The sequence below is a fragment of the Notechis scutatus genome, chromosome 8 (genome assembly GCF_049901735.1).
Source record: "Notechis scutatus isolate UNSWTSFEM ecotype Mainland chromosome 8, rNotScu1.2, whole genome shotgun sequence".
Taxonomy (NCBI): Eukaryota; Metazoa; Chordata; class Lepidosauria; order Squamata; family Elapidae; genus Notechis; species Notechis scutatus.
In genome coordinates, this window is record NC_142016.1 from 986727 (window position 1) to 1001544 (window position 14818).

The 14818-nt window shown below is 45.4% G+C and overlaps 1 protein-coding gene across 2 annotated transcripts; it reads left to right on the plus strand.

The window, feature by feature from the left end:
* The first annotated feature begins 6072 nt into the window (after nt 1–6072).
* PPIE (peptidylprolyl isomerase E) lies at nt 6073–13842 on the plus strand. Of its 2 annotated transcripts, XM_026673748.2 has the most exons (10): nt 6073–6141; nt 6223–6321; nt 9275–9318; nt 9802–9828; nt 10578–10659; nt 10773–10873; nt 11346–11469; nt 12639–12824; nt 13345–13487; nt 13572–13842. In XM_026673748.2, the coding sequence occupies exons 1-10, from the start codon at nt 6111–6113 to the stop codon at nt 13638–13640; spliced, it is 906 nt and encodes a 301-aa protein (XP_026529533.1). In that variant the 5' UTR covers nt 6073–6110; the 3' UTR covers nt 13641–13842. The 2 variants fall into 2 exon arrangements, with proteins under 2 accessions (XP_026529533.1, XP_087826592.1); XM_087970466.1 differs by lacking the exon at nt 6223–6321.
* Nucleotides 13843–14818: the final 976 nt, after the last annotated feature.

Here is a 14818-nt window from a genome sequence, read left to right on the forward strand (position 1 = left end):
CTACCTCAATTCCAACTACAACTGGCCTTAAATGCAAGCTACTCAATGCAAGAAGCCTTGTGAATAAAATACCTGAATTTCTCCTCTTACTAAATATGGCTAAATTCGACATCATATTTGTCTGTGAAACATGGCTCAATGCATCTCTCCCTGACTCCATTACCACAGTAAGAGACTATCATGTTTACCGATCAGATTGTGAAATCCGTAGAGGAGGTGGCGTTGCTATCTTCTATAAAAAGTCCTTACATCTAAAAAACATCCAAGTTACCCAGGAGCTTGCTCTTCCTGAGACCATCATCTGTGAACTGTCCTTAAATATCACATTTCGATTCTTACTATGTTACAGAGCCCCTGATTATGACATCGAACATGTAAACAAGCTAAATTCACTACTAACATGGGCAACATCCTGCCCATACGCTTTTATCTTTCTTGGTGACTTCAATGTACCTCACATTAACTGCACCCTAAACGAATGTAAAACAGAACCCAAACATGCAACCTTCTACAATGCTATAACAAACCTGGGACTGGAACAACTAGTAACCAACAATACTAGGCTTAACAACTGCCTCGATCTCATCTTCTACAATAGTTTGAATTCAATTTACGGAATACAAATTAAAGAACCCTTTTCCAACAGTGACCACAGCATGATTGACTTGTTTCAACATACGTCCACACAAAAATCAACACAACGATGTGATCCCCAATTATAACTTCAAAAAAGGCAACTATGATCTTATAGACAATGATCTCTCATCCCTTGATTGGCAATTTCTATTCTCTGGATGCAATACTGTAGAAGATCATTACAACGTATTTTTACTTGAAGTCAAAAGAGTCATCAAACTATATGTACCAATAACAACCAGAAAAAACAGATTACCCATAACAATAAGGAAGCTTCAATCCAAAAAGAGATCACTTTGGTGGAAAAACAAATCTGGTCACGTTGCCAACTTCAAAAGCCGATACAAAAATTTATGCCACCAGATAAAGACTGAATGCACCAATTATCATATTAAACAAGAGGAAAACCTACGCACCAATTCCACCCGCACTTTCTACAATTTTGTAAACAACAAACTAAAAGACTCAAGGTCCATCCCACCCCTGAAAGGACCTAATGGTAAAGATTGCAACGACGACACTATTTTTTTTTTAAGCAAATTTTATTAATTTCAAAGACAAACAAATCATCATCAACCATTACATATTTGGACCTTTTTCCATTATAAATTTTACAAGTCAGATAAAACCTTATTTTATACAATACAATTCTATTTTAAGCCATTTCCATATGAGCATAAAAATACCTCTTATCCAATTTCTCTTTACTTCTCTTTACTCTTATTCAATTTCACTATTATTATTTCATCTATTTCTTTCTGACTTGATTACCATTATTCTCATTCTGTATTTCTACAAGGTTTTATTAATACTCTCAAAAACATAAACACACAACAAACAAACATATAAAAAATCTTTTAGGAAAGTAACTTGGCCCCAGGTACCTCTCTTTATATGGGCTTCAATTATATTCATGCTCATCTTACATATCATTACCTATTTTGTTTACCATTCTATATCTTCTATATAAACTTCTCCACACATTTCACTCTTCATAATTCTATCTTATTTAATCCATCTTAATTTAAATCATTATATTTGTATCTTTTGCCCATTCTTTATTATCCCTCTATCTCATTCCTTATAATGAAAAAAAAAAAAGTTTCTCCTGAAATCACTAATCAGAGTATGATGCCTTTCTATCCTCCCCTAAATTAATTAAATTAACATTTAAAATAACACCTAATACCCAATCTGATTCTGCTTGGTACATTCTATCTACTAATTTTTTTCTTTTAATAACAATAAAAACAGAGTAATAAATCCAAAATGATTAAATACATAGTTAAGTAATAAATCTAAATATTAAATCTTATAACATTCCCATTGCCTTTCCCTTTAATATTTTATTACATTTTAAAATCAATCATTATTAAACATTTCAACATTTTAATTTCTTATTAACTCTTAAGCCATTCTAATTTTCTATTTCTAATACAGATGTTACAATACCATCTTATGTACCTTGCAAAATCTTTTTTAAGGAAATTGTACTTTACCCTTTGTCCCTAAAAAATTCCTCTTTTCCCATCTAATTTCAAAACTTTGTGGCTTTTCTCCGCCTTTCCCCTTTCTTTCTTCCCCACCAAATCTTCCTACCCCACCTTCTTCTAGCCTCTGCCTTGCTGGCATCCCTTCTCTGTTGTGTTCCCTTTTTCTTTTGTTTACTATCATTATATTTATTTTGCATCTTATTTTTCTCTTTCTTAAATGTTTTTTTAGATCTTAAGTCCTTCATTTTCCTCGCTTTCTTCCTTCTTTCTTAGTTAAATTTTGGAATTCATTAAAGATGGCGTCTTTGTCTTCTTCTTCTTGTTGTTCTTCTGCCTCCATCTGTTGTATTGTTTGTTGATAGTTAACCAACGCCATTTCTAAAAATAGGAAGGCTTTTTCCATACCATCTTTACCGGCTGCTTTTGTTTGCTCATATTCTTCCCTCAGTTCCTCAAAAGAAAAAGCCATTATAGATCTTTTCTTTTTTCCCTCTTTCTTCTTACACCAACCAAGATATTTCAAAAAAAGTAAAACAATCCCAAAATCCACAATCCTCAATCAATCCAAGCCAAGACAAAATTCTCCCTTTCTCTTCCAGGGGTAGTATCAGACAAAAGAAAAAAGAAAGTCCAAATCTGTATTTTGAAGCCTTATTGGAGTTATATTTCTGTCTTCAAATCCTTAAGGCATCTCCTCCAACAAAATCAAACCAGATGAATATATTTTTTGTCCTCTCCCTTCCGACTTATCCCATAAAGCTAGTTTTACCTGAAAAAAAAACAGGTTTCTCAATATCCACTTACTAATTCCGTCGGGAGGGAGAATAAACTTTCCTTTCAGCACCTCAAAATTGCCGCTTATTTTCTCTTGTGGAAAGAATCATCCAAAAAGCCATCATTTCCAGGAATTATATTAAATGTATCTTAGAGTCCTGGATCAACCAAGAAAACTTTCACTCTCAAAAGCTTTCTCCTCTTCCTCCTGCGCATACTTGCCCAGCTGCCGGCTTCTTTGTGGCGGCCATTGCGGACCGCCACTACACCGTCTTGGGAAAAGGGGGTTCTGCCAGCCGGGGAGGGGGTCTGCAACACCCCCAAACCCCTCTCCGGATCCCCCCTATCTTCAGCTACCCCTGCAGGGTAGCCTAGCTCCGGACCCGTCCGGATCGGAGCACCAAAAGCGGCTAGCGCGGCAGGGATCGCTCAGAGTCGCAAATCCCTGCCGCTCGCGAAGCCGACAAACCGGAAGTCAACGACGACACTATTAAAGCCAATCTCTTTAACACATTCTTTGGCTCAGTATTTGTTAACAGCAATGGATCATGCCCAGTATTTCCTAGTCGAACCACAGACAACTACAATGATCTAATACATATCGATTTTACAGTAGACAATGTTGAAAAAGCACTACGCAATCTAAAACCATCTCTATCTATTGGACCGGACAGAATATGTGCCTACTTCTTAAAAAAGCTATCTACTGCCATAGCCGAACGGACCAGGTCTTTGCCAAAACTATGGTCAGAAGCCACAGTCATCCCTATCTTCAAAGAGCCTAGTTGAAAATTACAGACCAATCTCTTTATGCTGCGTCACCTGGAAGTCATGGAATCAATTATTTACCAATCCATTATCCTCCACTTAGAGACAAACAACCTACTCTCTAATAAACAATTTGGTTTCAGAAAAAAACTATCCTGCAATCTGCAACTCTTACACTGCAAAAACATATGGACTATACAACTTGATCTGGGCAAAGCAATAGATGCAATCTACATAGACTTCTGTAAAGCCTTTGATTCAGTGGTACATGACAAACTACTCCTAAAACTAAAATCTTATGGTATCTCTGGACACCTGCATAACTGGATAGAAGCATTCCTGTCAAACAGACAACAAATGGTCAAAATTGGGAGCGTCCTATCAAATTCTGTACCTGTCAACAGTTGTCCCCCAAGGCAGTGTTTTAGGACCAACTCTCTTCATACTCTACATAAATGACCTCTGTGAGCATATTAAGAGCAACTGCGTTCTCTTCGCTGACGATGTAAAGCTATTCAACACCACAGACAATACTGCTACCCTTCAAAAAGACCTCGACTATGTATCAGAATGGTCAAACAAATGGCAACTTCAAATCTCAACAAATAAATGCTCTGTCTTACATATTGGCAAAAAAAATCAGAAAATAAAATACAGGCTGAATAGTCAAGACCTTGTTGATGATCCAAACTCTGTCAAGGATCTTGAAGTACTCACCTCTAATGACCTAAGTGCTAGAGCCCACTGTAACTACATAGCCAAAAAGGTGTTAAGAGTTGTTAACCTAATCTTACATAGCTTTTTCTCTGGTAATATTACACTACTAACTAAACCATACAAAACATTTGCTAGACCAAAACTGAATATAGCTCATCAGTCTGGAACCCACATTACATATCTGATATTAACACAGTTGAGAAAGTCCAGAAATATTTCACAAGAAGAGTTCTCCACCACTACTTGTTGCAGAACACCTTATGTCGCCAGACTTGAAATTCTATACCTAGAAGACCTAGAACTATGCCGCCTTCGGTCCGATCTAAATATAGTATATAAAATCCTACATTGCAATGTCCTACCGGTCAATGAATACTTCAGCTTCAACCATAACAACACAAGAGCAAACAATAGATACAAACTCAAGGTTAATCGCACCAAACTTGATTGCAGGAAATACGACTTCAGCAACAGAGTGGTCAATGCCTGAAATACTCTACCTGACTCTGTGGTTTCTTCCCCAAACCCCAAAAACTTTAACCTTAGACTATCTACTATTGACCTAACCCCTTTCCTAAGAGGTCTGTAGGGGACGTGCATAAGTGCACCAACGTGCCTACCGTCCCTGTCCTATTGTTTCTTTTATATTTTTATATTTTTCTTATATGTATCCATGTGTTCATAACTATGTTTTTACTTATACCTATTATCTTGTAAGCAATTGACAAACCAAATCAAATAAATTAAAATAAATACTTTTACTCCTCATTATCCCCCCCCCCCTTTGTTTTGTTGGCTTCTGAAAGGCTCTTCCTCGTGACCTGGTTGAAGTGCTCTCTCTCTCTCTCTCAGTCCTGAAATTGTACCTGTAACATTCCTCGTGCAATTCACATGGTTCTCAAACTGCAGCAATTCTGAGCAGGTAACATGGGATTAGAGACCCAACTGACAGCCCCCCTCCTGTCTCAGGGACCGGCCTAAGGAGGTGCTGCCCACCTTGGATGAAGATTGAGCGTTTTCTTAAAGGAAAGGGGTGGGTGGATCTAGCTCCCTCTCCGGTCACTGAGACGGGGAAGCAGCCTTCGGTCCCCTCCACACGGACGGGGGAGAAAGCAGGCTTGGCTCGGTGTGTTGGCTTTCAGCTGCGGGTCAAACCCCATTTGGGGTTCCGCGTTTACCGTCACCGGGAACCTGACTGGGGGTGGGGATCCCATTCGAAGGCCGCCTGGACCGCCGGCTTCCTCTGAAGCAGCGGCAGCAGCAGGCAGCAGCAGCAGCGGAGACCGGGGACTCTCCGGCCTATCGAGGCAGGCAGAGACAGAAAGCCTCCCGCTTCCCCCGCAGCCCCTGCCCAAACGGATCCCCGCGGCAGAGGTGGGGACCGGCAGGGAAGCCTGGGAGGAGGGGGGCCAAAGGCCTGCACCTTCCGCTGCCCGGCCTGAAGCGGCCACGGACCCGGGCAAGAGCGCCCCGGCCGTGCGGGGCTGAAGGAGCTGCCAGCGCAGAAGGAGCCAGGAGACCGAAGGGCGCCCCGGGGCGCTTGGCTGTGTCGGGGGGGCCCTTCGCGCCACCCGGCGGATCTCAGGGCCGCAGAGGGCGGGCGGGGCGTCCGTGGGCCGCTGCTCCGGCGCCGGGTCCTACCGCCACTGGGGGCGCTGTTGCGGCCCAGCCACCCGGAAGTGGCGCCTGCGGAGGCGAGCGGCGGCGGCGGCGGCGGCGGCGATGGCCTCCAGCAAGCGGGTTCTCTACGTGGGTGAGCAGCGGCGGCGGCGGCGGGGGCGGCGGGGGGGGGGGGCTGCTGGGGCGGCGCTCGGCCTGACCGGGCTCGTTGCAGGTGGGCTGGCCGAAGAGGTGGACGAGCGGGTGCTGCACGCGGCCTTCATCCCCTTCGGAGACCTCACCGACATCCAGATCCCGCTGGACTACGAGACCGGTGAGGGCCGGCGAGGGCGGGGGGCGGGGCGGATGGCTGACACCCCCACCGGCCACCCTGCGGGAGAGGAAAGGCAGGCATCGCCCCGGGCCGAGAGCCGCGTTGCCTCGGTGGGAAGAGCGCAGAGCAAGCAGTTTGGAGCCGGGGGTCTTTGGCCCAGCCCCCTCAGGCAGGAGACCCTGGACGCCCCCAGACCAGGGGCGCCCCGGCCTCTCCTCCGAAGCCTCCCGTGATGGAGCCCCCCCTCCCCCGGCTCATTGCCCTCCTTAGTTCCAGGTTGCTTCTCTCCTTGGCTGGTTTCCCCTCCGTTGCTTCTGGTCGGGCCCTCCGGTGCTTTCGAGCAAGGGGTCGCCAACAGTTTGGACCTCAGGGACCACCAAACTCATAATTTTAGATCCCAGGGACCACTAACCGGCTCTGTGGGCGTGGCCTAATTTGTGGGTGTTGCTTGGTCATGTGACTGGCTGGACATGGCTTGTATGTAAATATTATAAATATATAAATATTGATTTTTTTATTAAAAAGAGCAACTTTTACCCAAAATCAGGCAAAGCAGGCAGGCAGATTGAGTTGCTCACAGAATCACAGGTTCATTCAGAGATCTATCTATCTGCCATTGGCTAGCTCTGTCACATAAAATTTGCTTGCAAGCAAACTCACAAAATTAACTCACAACACACCATGCATGTAAATATTGAATTCTTTATTTTTAAAAAAGCAACTTTTACTCAAAATCAGGCAAAACAGGCAGATTGACTTGCTCACAAAATCATTCAGTGATCTATCTGCCATCGGCTAGCTCAGACTCTCAAATTTGTTTGACGTGAGTCTGCACTGAATTTGCTTGCAAGCAAATCTTCAGTCCTAAGGGAGGTTTGGCTGTACTTAAAAGCAGAGCCGAAGATCTACAGACTAACTAGAAAGCAAGAAATCCAACCATTTTCTGCTTCCTAGCTAATCTAAATCTCCCAGCACAGCAGAACAGATGATGGTCGGAAAAAGGAAAAATAGAAATTTAACAGGCAAGTTTGCCAGGTAAGGAGTGCCACTCACTCCTTGCAGGGAGGGTTCCTGCAGGCCATGTCGGCTGCGCAGCCTTGTGTTTCTGCGCAGCCTGGATTAATTGCTCTGGGGGGATGCTCTGGGGGTGAGATTTCTCTGTGGCCCACCAAATTTTTCTGGGTCGTGGCCCACCAGTTGGCGACCGCTGTTTTGGAGGATAGGTGGACCCCTCCCTCTTCTTTGGGGAAGCCCCTCAAATACTGCAAGGTTGCTTCCATGTCACGCTCGGTCCTCCTCTTTTCTTTTTAAGCTAATATTTTTCTTTAACTTTCTCTTAAGAGAGATATGTTCAAAGATATTTTCAATAATTTACAAACTTTAGGATTTACTTAAACATTATATATAAAGGGAAAATACATTTTCAAACTTTAGATTAAAAATTTCAATTACAAATACCGATAAAAATACATCTTCCAATTGACTAAGTTTAAGTCACTCTTTCCAGCTTGTCTTCATGGAATAAAATCTTTTTCTTCTCTGGAATGTTTGTCAAGTAGTTAGTTATAAGTTTCTCTTTTTCCCAAGCATTTCTCAACCTTGTTAACATCCGTCAGGAAGAAGTCCCAAACTTGTCCTTTAAAAAGTTGCAAATTTTCTTGGAGCTCTTCTTTCAATTGTTGGGAGGCTTCTATTTAAACCATCATAATCAAAATTGGTCTAGGCTCAGGACTCTTCAATATCTGCATAAATGATTTAGATGAGGGAACAGAAGGGGAACTCATCAAATCTGCAGATGACACCAAGCTGGCAGGAATAGCCAACACCCCAGAAGACAAGCTCAGGATCAAAAAAAGATCTTGACAGGGTTGAGCAATGGGCCCTATGCAACAAAATGTAATGTAATGTGGAAAAAAGCAAGGTTTTACACTGGGCAGAAAAACCAAAGGTACAAAAGTACAGATTAGGTGAAACCTGGCTCAAAAACAGTAACTTGTGAGAGGGACCTTGGAGTCCTAGTGGACGATCACATAAACGCGAGCCAGCCGTGTGTGGCAGCAGCAAAAAAGCTAATACAGTCCTTGGTTGTATAAACAAAGGCATAGAATCAAAATCAAAATGAAGTATTAGTATCACTTTATAAAGCTTTAGTAAGGCCACACCTGGAATACTGCATTCAGTTTTGGTCGCCATTTTACAAAAAAAAAAACGTTGAGACTTTTGGAAAAAGTGCAAAGAAAAGCAACTAAAATGATTAAAGGCCTGGAAAAAAAAAACATATGAAGAACAACGGTTGCAGGATTTGGGTTTGGCTAGTCTAGAGAAAAGAAGGGGGGACATGATAGCAGTCTTCCAGTATTTGAGAGGCTGGGGTCAACTTTTTTTTTTTCAAAGCACCAAAAGGCAAGACAAGAAACAATGGATGGAAACTAATTAAGGAGAGAAGCAACCTTGAACTAACAAATTTCCCAACAGTGAGGACAATTAACCGGTGGTACAGAAGTTGCCTTCAGAATTAGTGGGTGCTTTATCACAGGAGGCTTTTAAGAAAAGACCGGACGGCCATTTGTCTGAAGTGGTGTTGGGTCTCCTGCTTGAGGAGGGGGCTGGACTAGAAGACCTCCAAGGTCCCCCTCCAGCTCTGTTCTGATTGAGGTTGGAAAAGAGATTGTACAAACTTGGGTTGGGCAGAGTAAAAGGTTGGGTTCTGTCTTCGCTCCAGGATAGAAACTGGTCGGAGGCCAGCAGTGCCCTTATGCCCTTGCAACAGGTGGGGTGACAAGGAGACGGAGAGCCTCAAAATGGTGCAGCTGCTGCCGCGACTCTTCCCGCTCCTGACACCCATTTTCCTTTGTCAAAGGTCCAAAAGGTTTCAGTTGATTTCCATATCGAGGTGAATATTGAGGCCTGTCTCCTCAAGTGCTGACCTTTGTCGTTTCTCTTGTGTCTACAGAAAAACACCGAGGCTTCGCTTTCATTGAATTTGAGCTGGCCGAGGTGAGCCAGGAAGGGTCTTTCTCCTTGCTTGGGGTCAGGTGGGGAGGGTGGATCCCTGAGCACTTGGGGGGACTGCACGGAATCCATTTGGGCAGGTGACATCTCTGGAAAGGGCACTGATCAATTCCCAGAGCATGGGTATGTCTGAAGGCCAATTTTGCCCAGACCTCCCAAAGGGGTCTAGTATTGAGAGAAGGTGCTTCCAAGCTGGCAAGGGACGTTTCCAACCACTTCCACCTTTAGCCCTGTTCAAACTTTGCTGTGTTTCTTTGCTATCAAAACTCCAAGCAGGGCACCAGCCAGGATTGGAAGGTGGCTTAGTAGAAGCTTCCCTAGCAACTTTTCTAGGGCCGTTTGCGTCCTTTATCCAGCTTGCCCACCTCGTGGCCAGATGATTTCTCTCAGTGCAGCCCTGGTTGCCATGAACACACCAAGGCGGAAGAGCGATTCTGTCTTAAATGTCTTCTGTCTTCTTTCTTTTAGGATGCTGCAGCTGCCATTGACAACATGGTACGTTTATCTTTCCATCTTTATTTTTCAGCAGTTTCAAACATTTTCCTTCTTTCTTCCCAAGTGGTTAAGATGATTAGGGGAAGCTGAGCCTTTCTCAGGGTTTTTTTTGGGGGGGGGGGGGGTGGTGAGAAACAGCAGGTCTTTCTCCTTGGCCTCCAAAAGTGGGCAACTCCTTTCAGGAAGCCGTGGAAGACAGAAGGCTTGGTGCCTCCTTGCTTTCTGCTCCTGGAGGAGCGAAGGCTTCCACTTGTTGGGATTTTCATATCCAGTTTTAAAACCAGGTAGGCAGAAGCCTCTTTGCCCCTGTGAGGGGTCCTTCCGTGGGGCCAGAGGGAAGTTGAAGCGGTGGAGACACATGATATGAACCTGGGTGCTAATGCACTGGAAGAAGGTTCCAGGAGATGGTTGCAGGACACAGAAACACAGCATTGAGACTGAGCTGAATTCCTTGGCAAGAGTAGAACAGAACAGTGCAACAGAGTTGGAAGGGACCCTGGAGGTCTTCTAGTCCAACCCCCTGCTCAAGCAGGAGACCCTAGACAATTCTGGATATGGGCTGCAGTCTCTTCTGAAAACCCCCCAGGGATGGAGAACTCAACTCCTGGAGGCAATCCAGGCCACGGGTTAATTGTTTTTACTGTTAAGAAATTTCTCCTTGCTTCTCTCCATTAGTTTCCATCCATTGCTGCTTCTCCTGCCTTCTAGTAGGAAGTAATGGTGCCCCCCTCCTTTCCCTCTCCGTTTAGAACGAATCTGAGCTGTTTGGAAGGACTATCCGTGTCAACCTGGCCAAGCCAATGAGGATCAAAGAAGGCTCCTCCCGTCCAGGTGAGCAGCAGAAGGTCAGAGGGAATCTCCAGCCCTCGCACTTGGGCTTGTTCTGAGGGAAGTCCTCCGGCTCTCTTGGTGCTCCCTGAGCTTCTTCTGTTTTTCCATGACAGTCTGGTCAGACGATGACTGGCTGAAGAAATTTTCGGGAAAGACACTTGAGGAGAATTTGGAAGAAGGGGGAGCAGCGGCAGCCTGCTCAGAGGTTCAAGAGGTACAGGGGCATCTTTTGGCGAGAGGCCACTTGGCCCTGGGTGGTTTCTGCTCCCAAGACATTCATCTCATCCTAAGACCTTTTGGGGGGCTACGATAAGGTTGCATAAATGGGGGCTTCTGTGAGCTGGGCACAAACTTAGCCTGTGAAGCCTCCATGATTGGACATGAGCATGTGGTTGCAATATTTATTATTATCCTGCATTTTCTCCAGATGCTAAGACGGCATATATTCTCCTGCCAGCAACTCTGGGGCGAGGGGGGAACCGGAATCACCCACTGTGATTCAACAACTGGATTTGAATCTGGATCTTTCCAATCCATTGCTTAGCTCTGTAGCCGCTGCATCACAGTGGTTCCCATCTCCTTCACTTTCTCCGATGCTTCTTTAAAGCAGATAAAAGAGGAGGACGGCTCATAGATTGGGATCCATTTTTGGTTTCACGGAAGAAGCTCTGTTTCTCTTCTGTTAGGGAGAACCACCAGTGAAAAAATCCAGGACCAACCCCCAAGTTTACATGGACATCAAGATTGGAAATAAGCCTGCAGGTCGATTGCATATTCTCTTGCGGTCAGATATTGTCCCGATGACCACTGGTAAGCAGCAAAGGAATCTACTGTGCTTGGTGGGGACCTTCTTCAAGTTGCTCTTGTGTTATTGGAACCTGCAGTGCTAAGTCACTGTCCAGAGTTGGGAGGGCTCTGTCTCTGTTAAGAGACAGAAAGAAATGGGTGGATAATTCAGACCCCTTTTCTCCAGGAAGGCTGCCTTCCTCACCCTGGATCTCTCCAGGGCTGCAGCTTTGGGGCGACCAGCGTGCCTGGAGATTCTCTTGGCTCTGGAGTTGTAGCCTGGAGGATGCCAAGCTGGGGAGTGTGGTTCCTTGTGCTGGGCAGATGTGTTGGTCACAAGAAGGTGATGGAAGCCACATCCTCAACATTTCTGGAGAATACAAAGACAGCAAATCAAGAAATAAGGTTGAATCACCAGATGCATGGCAGTTGCTCTGTTTCTGTGTGCCACAAGTGACCCCACTTAGAAGCCAGAAGCACAGATTTTTCACTTTAAGGATTTTATTTTTCATCACAAAATTTCCTAAGGCTGGTCTTGTGGTGAAAAAAAAATGTTTCTATTTTAAGAGTTCTGGCCTGTCCCAGAATTGTAGCAATATTTCTCCCCCACCTTGGTGAAGACCGGAGGATGTGGCTTTCCTTGCTCCTTTTCTAAATTTACAGGATTTCTGTTGAAGTGATTGTTCAGCACATTTCCCTCTATTTCTGTACATGCTGGATGCTTGAGGGTTTTTTCAAATCCTTATGAGCACAGTAGCTTTGAGCTTTTAAGTGCATAGGGTATAGTCATTTTGTAGAATTATCTCTGCAGACCTGTGATTTTCAATTAGAATAGATTTCATTAAATGCCACCTATTGTAATTAATTGCCTGTGTCAGGGTTTATAACTCTTTTATTGAGCCAAGCCCTTGGAAGATAGAGCTAAAGATCAAGGCAGAAAGATCAAACCTAAAACAAAGACACCATTAATTTAAGGAGGTGACAAGTGCCGAGATGTGGTGCTCCACTCCGGATCCCATGGCAGCACTTGGAAAATACTGGAATTCAAGAGAGCAACAGTAATGACAGTGAAACCGGGTGTTACTGGTTTTTTAGCGGTTGCCCTGACCCCGTTTTTAAGTGGGATGGTATTCTAAGAAACCCCACCTGCCATTTCTGCTGCTTCATTGCCCAACTTGCCCTTTGACTTGCAGAGAACTTCCGCTGCCTTTGCACACACGAGAAAGGCTTCGGCTTTAAGGGGAGCAGCTTTCACCGGATTATCCCCCAGTTCATGTGCCAGGCTGGAGATTTCACCAACCACAATGGTACCGGCGGGAAGTCTATCTACGGGAAGAAATTTGATGATGAAAACTTTATCCTAAAGCACACGGCACCAGGTAGAGTGTGGCAGGGCTGCTGAAAAGTTGGGGCATCCAGGTGCTTGGCAGCCCAGATGCCACTGCACCGGCTTTGCCAGTGCTTTGCCAAGACACCAAGTCCTTTTGCCCTGGTGGGCATCTCTCTTCCCTTCCCTTCTGCGTGGCTCAATTGCCCAGCGGCCCTGCCTCTGAGAGGAGTTGGTTCTAGAAAAGCCAAATTCCTCCGCAAGATTTCCACACAACTGACCCAACTGCTGGTTTGTGCATGTTTTTTTCCAAGCCTTTGAACCATTCATTCCATTTCTCCAACCCCGCTGAATAGAAGGACATGGTTGACTCTGCAGGCGCTGCAAGAATGATACTGCTGGGGGCTTTGTTCCCCCTCCCCCCCCCAGCCCTTTTTTAGGGCACCAAGCAGGTTCTTCAGCCTTTGTCCTTGCAGTAGAAACCAGTAGAACCCCAAATCTGGCTGAATTTTGTTCCCCCAAAGTTCCCCAGGCAAAGTGGTGGGGGATACCAAACCCATGTGTCCCTGCAGGTTTGCTGTCCATGGCCAATTCTGGTCCCAACACCAACGGCTCCCAGTTTTTCATCACTTGCGACAAGACCGACTGGCTGGATGGGAAGCACGTGGTCTTTGGAGAGGTGACCGAAGGAATGGACGTGATGCGGCAGATTGAGGTGAGCAGGAGGAGGAGACTTCGTGGGAGAGCAGCCTGGCTTTGCCTTTCCCCCCCCATCTTATTTCTCTCTCTCCCCCCGAAGGCTCAAGGCAGCAAAGATGGGAAACCAAAGCAAAAAGTCATCGTCTCTGATTGTGGTGAATTCATCTGAACGTGGCTGCAAGCAGACGCTGGTTGGGGATACAGGATAATGGGAAGAGACCAAACAGCCTCGCCTCGCTCTGAATGGAAACTGGGGTGCTTCTCTAAGCATTCAGTCTGACTCCGTATTATGTGTTCAGAACTGTAAAACTGGGAGAGATAACTTTTGTACATAATTTTCCCCCCATAAAAGTACACGTATTTTTACAAGACATCTGACTTTTAATTTCCCATAATTACTGTTAAAGGTTTACTTTGAATTGCTTACTCACTTAACAATATTGGTCTGGTGCAACCTTTCTCAGTCCTGAGTTTTGCATTTCTTTCCATGCTGGAAATTATGGAATGGATGTGTTTGCACATGGCAAGAAACCATGTGCTGCACACACTCCTTCAGGCAAGATCAGCTTCCACTTTTTGTTTTCATCGTGGGAGATGCAAGCTGCAGCCGAGGTGAATGGTGCCATGTTGTCTTTTTGCATCAGCACAAGGAGAACATGAGATTGGAACAAAAAGTGCCCTAAGATTTCTCATAGCTGCTCTTGAAGGGGGGAGGAAACCCTCGGATGAAGTGTGTTCTGGTTCTTCCTTTTACTTGTCCGCGGCTCAGTCTGCCAGGGAAACACTCCCAAATAAATTAAACACTACCCATGGTAGGAAGATTCCAACAAGGTATTGTACTATGGACAATTGCAATGTTGCAATAAAATTGACTGTGATTTCGTCAGTCGTGCAGTTAAGGCTCAGAAGTACTAAGTGGCTGGAAAAGGAGACACTGCCACTTTTGCAAGGACCTCTCCAGCCCCCAGCCCCCCCTCTCCCCCAGACCCAATAAGCCTGGTGTCTGCAGGCAGCAGAAGCGCAGCAGAAGGTGCCACATTTTCTAGCGGGGAAGGGGGGAGGGAGGCTCCATGGGAGGCGGAAGGGAACCAGGCAAGGCACTTGAAGCACCCCAGCAGCTGCAACCTACAGCTGGGCTCAGGGGGTGGGACAGACAGCAGCCCTCCCCCTGGATATCCAAAGCCAGGCATAGAAGCAGCTCCTCCCACCCACCCACCCGCCCGCCCCCCACATGCACACATCAGGAAAGCAGCCTTTGGGAGGGTTGGTTGTGTTGGTCTCTCCTCCTCTCCTCCCTTTGGAGCTGCTGCCGGCTGCAGGGACTGGTAAGAGAGCCAATAGGGCCAG

Coding starts and splice junctions, on each gene's coding strand:
- PPIE (XM_026673748.2), top strand. CDS start 6,111: ATGGCCTCCAGCAAGCGGGTTCTCTACGTGG. Junction 10,660..10,772: donor AGAAGGCTCCTCCCGTCCAG/GTGAGCAGCAGA, acceptor TTTCCATGACAG/TCTGGTCAGACGATGACTGG. Junction 13,488..13,571: donor ACGTGATGCGGCAGATTGAG/GTGAGCAGGAGG, acceptor CTCCCCCCGAAG/GCTCAAGGCAGCAAAGATGG.